General features: G+C 39.1%; 2 protein-coding genes across 3 annotated transcripts in view; one reads left to right on the plus strand and one right to left on the minus strand.

Moving 5' to 3' along the window:
* The window catches only part of LOC111329666 (meiosis inhibitor protein 1), a 6,614-nt gene extending 3,193 nt beyond the window's left edge, over positions 1-3,421 (minus strand). Inside the window, exons 1-2 of the mRNA XM_022934426.2 lie at positions 2,011-3,421; positions 1-1,306 (exon numbers count right to left, since the gene is read on the minus strand). The exon at positions 1-1,306 is cut by the window's left edge and continues 3,193 nt beyond it. Of these exons, the coding sequence (XP_022790161.2) occupies positions 1-1,306; positions 2,011-3,394 (2,690 nt within the window). The 5' untranslated portion in view covers positions 3,395-3,421. The remainder of the gene's footprint in view (positions 1,307-2,010) is intronic.
* An 82-nt stretch (positions 3,422-3,503) lies between these two features.
* On the plus strand, positions 3,504-8,423 carry LOC111329644 (uncharacterized). Of its 2 annotated transcripts, XM_022934391.2 has the most exons (5): positions 3,549-3,647; positions 4,168-4,208; positions 4,501-4,573; positions 4,781-4,929; positions 6,540-8,423. In XM_022934391.2, the coding sequence occupies exons 3-5, from the start codon at positions 4,520-4,522 to the stop codon at positions 7,834-7,836; spliced, it is 1,500 nt and encodes a 499-aa protein (XP_022790126.2). In that variant the 5' UTR covers positions 3,549-3,647; positions 4,168-4,208; positions 4,501-4,519; the 3' UTR covers positions 7,837-8,423. The 2 variants fall into 2 exon arrangements, with proteins under 2 accessions (XP_022790125.2, XP_022790126.2); XM_022934390.2 differs by lacking the exon at positions 4,501-4,573 and having other exon boundaries at positions 3,504-3,647.
* The last annotated feature ends 1,350 nt before the right edge of the window (positions 8,424-9,773 follow it).

Consider the following 9,773-nt stretch of genomic DNA (forward strand, 5'->3'; position numbering starts at 1 on the left):
AATGCCAGATTGATATGCATCTGTACTGCTGTCATCACTTTCAGCATGGCAAAAATACAATGGTCCTTAAGGGGGTGGTACTTATGGCTTAAAAAAATCTTGTGGAAAATGCTTGTCAATTGGATTGCTTTTGAATTTAGGTGGGGTGCACTTAACTTGGTTGGGCTAGACTTTGACTTTTCAGACATCAGGGCTTCTACAATGATCCCCACTCGACTAACAATGGCCTCCATGTCATGATCTACAAGTGAGACAAACGCTTGAAAACACCGATCGTTTGTGGTTAAAAGTTGCTGGAGTTCCTCGTCTGTGGAACAATTCTTTGTTTCTTCGTTTGTGAGAAAAAAAATCAAAGCCTGTCGCCCCAAAGCACGCGCTAAAGGTTCTCGAGAAAATATCCAGGAAAGAAAGAGAACTTCATGAATGTGGATTGACTCAAATTCGTTTGGTGTCAAATTCATCAAATGCTGCTCTATAATCTTTTGAGCAACCTCCATGCTCTCCATGACGTTAGCTGACAGTGTCAGTGTACTCAGCCTGCTGTAGGATGCAATCCAGAGATACAGCAAGTGTTTCTGTGTGACACGAGGCAGAATGCTGACATCAGAAAGCAGCATTATGTACTTGTGCAAGCTAGTCGCGAGGTTTCCAGTGGAGACCATCTTATCGCCATGAGCTAATGCCACATATATCAGTTCAATACAAGCGCACTGGGAATTGAAGAGAAAGATGTCTGTGATCTCTGTAGTGGCAGACTGTCTTACTGAGCATTGTGTAAGCAAGTTTAGGCAAGTATTCAATGAATGGATACCAGCAATATTGCTTATCTGGATCACTTCCTTTAGCTGAGTGGTATCGCAACAATCAGCAAGTGCAAGGCACAGGTCTGTCAAGAAATGTGCTGACACATCTTTCAGCTCTTTGCTTCCTGGACTTCTACAAAACTTGTCTCTGATCTCTAAGGACAGTCGCACAAAAGAACTTGATGCTAGCTTCTTTGCAAAAACGTCCCTGTAAGTATTCAGTGAAGACACCGAGAGAGAGAGAATCTCAAAAAAGTTTTCAAACACTGCCGGACATTCAATGGATTCGTAGTTCAGCATCAAGGCCGGTACACATGTCTGATCGATAGCTTTCCACAAAGAATCTAGAAACTGCTCAAGTCTTTCATTCTCATTTGCAATTGTTGATTCATTTCTTGTCAGCAGGGTTGCGTACGACGGTTTTCCTGTCCGGAACTCTTGCACAAACTGTAAAGCCTTCTTGATAACCTCCCACAAAGCACCCAGAAGTGCTTCAAATGCTCCTAATAAATAAACAACAGCGAGAAATGTTTAGGTGGAGCGGCGGTCAAAGTTGTTTGGGAATTGTTTAAAGGCAAGGAAGGGTCAGGCAGTCAATGTTTTTCGAAAATGGTGGAATCAGTAATGGTCATTGTATTTCCTGGAGTCCAATTCGGTCTGTAAACATATGAGTGATAAAAAATTGAACGACCATGCAACAGGAGTCCGATTTGTTTACCATGAGTTTATTACCAGTTAACCATTAAAATAACCGTTTACGAGAAAAGAATAATAGTCAAGTTATGAAAGGGAAAGTTGCATTCATTTAAAGAAACAAAGGTTGTGATTGGTTGATTTAAACTACAACTTTGAATGCGATTGGCTTGTTGAACTATCCGATAACAAACAGTCCAATAACAACTTGGCAAGTGAATTAGTGGAAAATAGGTTTTTACTTTTAATCGAATCACAATCAAGGAAATTTGTAATCTGTATGATTACATATAGTTACTTGTCTCGCTAAAGAGCATTACGCTGCACGAGATAAAATTGAACTAATGGGGGAGGGGGCGTTGAAAAGATCAATATGTCAACAATTTTTTGTTGCCGTTTTTTGGTCATAGGTTTAATCTGCTTCTCTGAGTCACGGTTGGTGTTGGGTACTGTTTACCTAAAATGGGGTATAAGCCGTCTTTTGGATATGGACGGAAGTTAAAGAACAGCTTACCTTTAGGAATATTTCGAAAATGTTCCCTTGGCTTCATGAATTTTTCCACTTGGGAAATCACAGTCAGCACAAGAGGAACAACAGCATCAAACGACATCAGTGAAGGAAAATGATTGATGTTTAGAAATGGCACCACTGCACTTGCAGCCTGAGTAGTTACCCTGTGGTCTGCAGACTTTAAGCTTTGGTGCAGGACATCAGCGCATTTCCTATAAAGCTCCTCGTTTGGAAAAAGTTGAACGTTAGACGATTGCAAAGATAAAATTAGGGAAAGCACACGAATTGCTTGCTTGATTATTTCAGGATTCTTGAACTTGATGGCTTTTGATACGCCGATGATTACTGACTCGATACCATAAACAGAGTAGCCTTCAGTGAAGAAGACCTCAGCTCTCACTATGTGATCCAAACAACAGAACACGGAGGCCACAATCATGTCATTTGAACATTCCAAGTCTTCAAGAAGCATCTCTCCTATTCCAGATCTTAGAATGGCCCCGGTAAAGTACTTTTCTTCACGATCATTTCGTAAAATTTGAGTGATGAATTGTATAGCTCCGGTCTGGATTGCCTCGTTTTGTGACAGCATCAACTTCTTTAAACTTTCAAGTTCATCGCATTTACCCTCGATTGGCAGTTTCAAAACGGAGATTACCACATCTGGCTGTGTAGCAAACAATTTCAGGACCCCAAGGGCGTTAACTTGAGTATCGAGACTAACAGAACAGTTGATAACGGCGCATGTCTGTCGGTATATTTTCTCTCTGATTTGAAAATTTAACTCCTTCAGCGCTTCTTCGTTGGAGCACACTTGTGCAAGTACGAATAGAAACGCAACTTTAATGGACTCTTCAGGAAACACAATGTTAGAAATCAAATATTCCAGCAAAGAAGACGAATTCTTAGCGAATACTTGACACAAATCCGGGATAGATTTAAAAAGTCGCCCTAAGGCAAGAACGAAAGGATAGGATTTCTTGAAATTGTTTAACCGTAATACTTGGTTCTCTAACGTTTCCATAACTTTCTCCACAAGTTTTTCAGATCGCAACTTAACTGTGATAATATCGAGTGCTTCAGCTGCTGTGCTCATCAGAAGCTCGTTCTCTGATGACAACAGATCCATTACTGTGTTGCAAAGGTGCGAAACAATCCGCGTATTTCGACAGAGAAGCTCCAAGAGATTTTGATTGTTCGAGAGGAGAAAAACAATCTCCTGAAGAGCCTTGCGTTTGCGAAGATGAAGGACATTTGGACTCTCCAAAATCTCCACTAGACACGCTACGCAGACTAAAGTAACGTCTCTTCCTGTCATTCTCCATTGGGAATCATGCTTTGTGTGATTTAAAGTGAAAAAACTCAGCGAATTTTCCGTCAACTCCATTTTAATTTCTTGCGATACTTGCAGGATCCGCAGAATTGCCAAGGCATCATGTGAGCCCGCGAATGCAAGGTATGTGTGTTCCATATGCGCATGTGCCCGATGTGCCTTACTCTTTTCTGGAGGGAAAGTTCAAAATACATAACGAAATTTATCTGGAAACGATTTCCATAAACAACTAAAAATTTTCTGAATCTGTCGCGGTTTGTAGCTTGCCTAAGAATGGCATCTGATGTAACTGTTGATATGAAAGGAGGTGAGTATTGTTTTGCTTGACCATTTTCACAGTGTAATTATCTCTGTCGAAAACATCCTCCATCGCTCGACCTCGTAGCAATGTTTGTTTACCAATATCGTACATTCGTAATCTATCCAGATCGAATCTTGTAACTTTCTGAGGGATATTTCAATGAAGATGAAACGCTTTGAATGTTTTTTACGAAATAAACAGCGCTGTCTTTGAAAATAGTATGTGATTACTGAAAATAGATCACGTATGTATTTAATAGACTATAACATGCACATAGTTAGTCCCCTCTACTAACTATGACTAACACTATCATAGAAGTGCGAAAATCACAGCGTTTGTCTTGGTAGTACTATACACCCGAGTGATTTGATGTATCTGCTAACTAATTACAGGCTCAGAAATGTTAGACGTATCTGAACTGCAGCAACATAGGAAATCGCAAATTACAGACCTTTTATTAAAGCAGAGGCAGTTAAATCTACAAGTCGTTTCGGGTAAACACGACCAATACTTTGTTGTCTTTCAGGCGAATTTCCACTTCTTTGCTCAGAAAAACGACTCACAAAGGTAGAAGTAGTTAAATTTTTGTGTGTTTTATTCCTTTTTATTTAAGACATACACAAATTCAAGGTAAATGTATCCTTTCATCCCAAAGATCAACTAGCATCCAATTTCTCCTTACTATATTACCATTGAATCAAAAACTAAGCCATGGAAATCAAAGAAATAATCCCTGATTGCTTTGACTGTAAGAGATATTCTAGCTAGCACTCCTGGGCAAAGAGAGGTACTAAGTGTCTTGCTTAAGTACACTTCTTTGTAACCTGGCTATGACTTGTCGTCTTACCTTTTTATCCAGGGTCCAGCAGCTCACGAAAATGATTGCTTTGGCTGCAAGAGATATTCTAGCTAGCACTCCTGGGCAAAGAGAGGTACTAAGTGTCTTGCTAAGTACACTTCTTTGTAACCTGGCTATGACTTGTCGCCTGACCTTTTTATCCAGGGCCCAGCAGCTCACGAAACACTTGGACACTGTGTCATTTACTTATTGTACACAATTAGAACAATTTAAAACATTTTTTGTACATGATATGCTGTTGGTTGGAAAAATTTAACATTTTTTGCTTTTACACCAACAGGTACAGCAAGCAAAACTGGAGGCACTTGCTGCCTTTGGCAACTGCACATTTGATTCCTTGGTTGTAAAAAGGGAAAGCTTTAAATCAAAACTCAGTGCAACAGCAGAGACCCCAGCAACAACAAAAGAGAGTGTGAAGAGGCTAACTCGGTAAAGACTGACAATTTGTGTTTTATCAAAGCAATATCCCCTGGTTGCAGATTTTCTGTGTTCTCTTTAACTGCTCACTGGAAACTGTAACAACAATGCCAAAGAGAATTTCATTACAAGTCAATCCTGGGAATCCAAATTATCCTGGGCTTTGATGAAAGCAATGTATATCTTTTCACTCTAATCCATTTTATTTTTGTCATTATCATTATTTTCTGGTTAAAAGACCCCTTGCCTAGGATTGAGTGTCAATTTTACATATGAACCTGATTGTTGCAGTAATAATTTCATTTTTTAAATTATTTGCCATTTCTGTAATCATGTTGTAATTGAGTGGCATAGGGAGAAGTGGCCTGACACAGAATGACGCCAAATAATTATTGGTTTAAAATTGAACTGTGATGTGAACTTCACTAGTTATACATACAGAACAGCACCTACAAAAATTTATAAATGCCAAGCTTCATGCTGGATGCCAAATTTAGCTGATTTAACTCAATGAAGAATTTTAAGATTTTGGAAGCCTTAAACACCACCTCCCCTCTTTATCCAGCTCATATAATGACACATCTGCAACATAATTTGATAATGGCAGATGGTTTGAATAAGTGATCTTTTCCAAAAAACTCAGACTGGGATTTTTTTTAAATGTTTCTTATTTTATTTTTTTGGCCAATTATGATACTAAAACTTACATTACTTAATATATTACTTACAATGCAGTGCATACACTACTTACATTGTAATATGATCACTCAGGGCTTGACACTAACTTTTCAACTTACTGGCCAAGTGGCTCATGACAACTAAGATGTTGCAATAATTTCAGTTTGTTTATTAGCCAAACTGGCTAGTGGAAGTCGAACACCACTGGCCAAAACTGAATTTCTATTAGTCTGTGGCTAGTTGGCTACTGTTAGTGTCAAGCTCTGTCACTATGTTACTAAAAATACTACTGCTAACACAACTTACAGTGTAATATGATAACTCATGTTTGTTACAATACCAACACTTAACCTACCTATGCTACAATATGATTACTAATGCCACTTGAAATATGACTCGATTACTTATGTGCTACTTGCATCAGACTGGAATATAGAATAAGGTAATCACTCTTTGTAGAATTACCTACTCGTTAGAGCTTCCATTATAAATACAAACTTCATTTTCATAGCTGCCTGTTTTGGTGACCTTTTTCCCATAAAATCATAGTTGCTCAATGGTCAGTGCACTGGTTTGAGACCAGGCCAGGTCACTGTGTTGAGTTCTTGGGCAAAAAGCATTACTCTCTCAGTGCTTCTTGCCATCCAGGGATATAAATGGGTACTAGGGAGCTGTTGGGGAAGCTGGATGAAATGCTGAGGGCTAAGATTGCGATGGACTCACATCCCATCCTGGGGGTAATATCTTGGTTGCTTCATGCTAAGGAAACCAAGTTAGGTTCTGGCTGCATGGGCCACTCGACTTAATCTTCCCTTAAAATGAGACTAAGGGTAAAATATGAGCCCAAAGCACGATTCCCAAATCTCAAAACAAAGGTGTTTTTTTTTTCCTCTGAACTATTCTTTTATTTGTGGTCATTTGTTGGATACCTTTTTGTCCTCTAGAATGGAAAAAGCCAGACAGGAAGCCAATGAAGCATTCAAGAATATTCGTCTTGGCCAGAAACGAAAAACTAGTGTGAGCGAGAACAAAACAGAAACACGTGTCCCTGTCACTGCAAAAAGAAGACTAACAAGACTAGAACGATGTAAACTTGAAGCACAGCAAGCTTTTGGAAATGTTCCGTTGGGTACAGTTACAGAAAATGTTGCAAAGAAAGATGACCAAAACAAGGTTGGGAGACACAGATCTAGTTCAGGAACCAAATGCTCAGGACTTGAGAATAAAGAAACTACACAGAAAAATACTAAAAGAAGCTTTGACAAAAGATCTTTGGAAAGAAACATGAAAGAAAAGAAGAAATCTCTAAATAAGGGGAGACAAAACAGAAGGTCGTCATCTTTGCGAAGGAGGAGTTCAGCCACTATGCTAAGGCGAAGTTCTGCCAAAAGTAATAGACTGACCAAGGTCCAAGCCTCACAGTTAGAGGCTTTTCATAGCTTTGGAGGCCTGAGCCTTGAGAAGTTGTGCTCCTCTAACAAAGAGGCCAGTGAAGCTGAAGTAAAGGGTGAACCAATGACTGATGACTGTGAAACAGTTGAGGAAGGGGAAGTCCAGAGTGAGGTTAAAGAACCAGTAGCCATGGTAAAACATGACAAAAGTGATCCTAGTCAGAAAGATACAGTTTGTAGTGAGATGAATGTTGAGCCAGCACTGATTGCTAATGCTGTATATGTCGTGAGAGAGATGTCTCTTCAAAAATGTGATCCTGTGGATAAAGTAACTAATTCCCAGGTGATACCCAGTGATTGCTGTAACACTGAAGTCCAGACAGAGGAGGTTCGAGCTTGTGCAAATCATGTGATTGCTGTCAAGGGAATGCATTCTATTCTAGAAGAAAGTCTTCCTGAGGTTCCCACTCAAGACAGAAGTATAACCACTGTGGCAGCATCCAAGCCCTTGACACGCTTGGAGAGAGCACGTCTAGAAGCGCTTCAGAGTTTCAACGGGCAAGCTTTTGATCATGTGATAAAGACATCCACCAGGAAGATGGCCAGATACTTGACACCAGTGAAACATCAGGGGACCAACACAGAGCTCCACCTTACAAGGAATACACCCTGTCAGACAGACGATTCCTTGGTAAGACACTACCCACCTCCGAACAAGTCCTTCTACTCCAGTCTCCAAGGCAACAGCTTTCACGACAGAGACACACTGTTGGAGAGTAGCAAGAAGGTGGTGCAGACAGCTAGGTCCTTGGATACACCTTCTCCAGAATGCTCACCTGCAAGCTTGTGATTACCTAGACTAACAGTAGAAATACCATTTAGTATACCATTTAGTTTACCATTTTTATTTGTTTGTCTGTTTTCCCCTTCAGGACAGGGTAACTCAAGTTTTGTTTAATTGCATTGAGTTTGGGAAAAGAGTAATTTGTTAGAGTGGTAAGTCATTATTTTATAGAAGATGTTCTGTTGTTTTTTGAGCATGCTTTGTTGGTGTTCATATTTGTAGAGAGATGCTGCTCACTAAGCCAGTTAGTTCTGACAACAAATTCCCAATAATTATGATTTGTGACTACACATGTGGGGTTGTCATTAGAAGCTGGGTGGTGGCAGGAACCCACTGGCTGTCAGACCATTTTGCGATGTTTATTTTGCACACCAGCCTTTTGTAATATTAAGAATTATCATCTTTTTGTAGAGAAATCTGTTTTATTGTTGTTGTTGTTGTTGTAAGTTTGTGATTTTCTTGTGTTTTTCTGATTTTATGGAAGAAGGATAAAACTAAAAACCTTCATAGGAAGAACAGTGCAAAAACTATCAGTGATGTTGACAGCTAACTTCAAAGACAGAAATAAATATTCATAATATTGAGATTTGTCATTGAGTTTCAGTCATCAGTGCCTTAATTGTGTCAGCTGTCAATATTATGATTGTCAGTTGTGATAACTGAGGTTTTGGTTTTTTTGCCATGCAACTTGCATCCCTAAAATCATTCTATCACGCTCACCGGTATGGTTCAGGGCATAACCCAGTGAACTGATATTAGAAGATAAATTTGATTTAGCTAAATTAACAAGCTTAGACAAGACAACAATAAAAGGATATAGATCTGGCCCCGGTTGTTCAGAGGATGGATAATGCTATACACTGGATAAATCCTATCTGGTGGATAGCGCAGTACATTTTGGTAACACTTATCCGCTGGATAGCGATTTATCCGTTGGATAACGTTATCCGCTCTTTGAACAACGAGAGCCGGGTACTTATCAGGCAGATTGGCTTTCAGTTACTCAGTGATTATCTGTTTAGAAAGAACTTTGGTGTTAACATGTAGATGAAAGACAAACGTTGATATTTTTGTCGTTCATTTATTTATAGAGCACCAGAGCTAAGCACAGACTTTTTCCTACTGCTTAACATCAGTGTTGCTTTTCTCTATGCTTTTTTCCATACATTTCCCAAGGTGTTTACAAGGAGAATTTATTTAACAATCTAGAGCTTCTTTAGTTGGTGATCACTTCCTTTTTTCTCTTGACCTTAGTGTGTGATTCAAGGGTGATATTGTTGGGAGAAACTAGATGCTAGTCACTTTTAAGGGTCAATGATTTAAGAATAAAGGGGCAAGTTTATAAAGGAACCGTGCATGCTGTGTTGGTGGAGTTACGAGGTAATGAGTTGATAATGTAATTTGGTCTCTGTAAAGAGTTTCAAAGCTGGTATTTATAACGCTAGCCCTTCATCAGAGTGAAGAGGACTATTCTCAAAGACTAGACCTGAAGTTCAAATGATGATTCTTTCCTGCCAGGTCACCACATATCAGAAGATGGGTAGAATATTCTTTTTTTTTTTTTCGAGCAGAATTTGTTGAATCAGACTTGGTTTAAATACATGAAACTACATAAATTAAGGTTTAAGAATAGGATCAAGAAGCGCTTACCCTACCAGCGAAAAGGCATTTACTGATGCTTTAATGCTAAATTCACCAGTATTAAATAAGAGGGTGGGGGATTGCTTAACACCTTACAACCAAACATCAAAAGCTATATTGATTTTCTCCATACTGTTCACCATACATTCCCTAGGGTACAAACAAAAGGAACTTTTTTAAGTTGGTGATCATTTCCTTTGGTCTTCTGAGCTTAACTAGTTTTTTTAGGGGTGATATAGTGAGAAAAAATTTTATGCCAATCACTCCTAGGGGTTACATTTGATAGACAAGAGCAATGTAGT

Source organism: Stylophora pistillata, chromosome 4, assembly GCF_964205215.1.
Source record: "Stylophora pistillata chromosome 4, jaStyPist1.2, whole genome shotgun sequence".
In the NCBI taxonomy this organism is placed as follows: Eukaryota; Metazoa; Cnidaria; class Anthozoa; order Scleractinia; family Pocilloporidae; genus Stylophora; species Stylophora pistillata.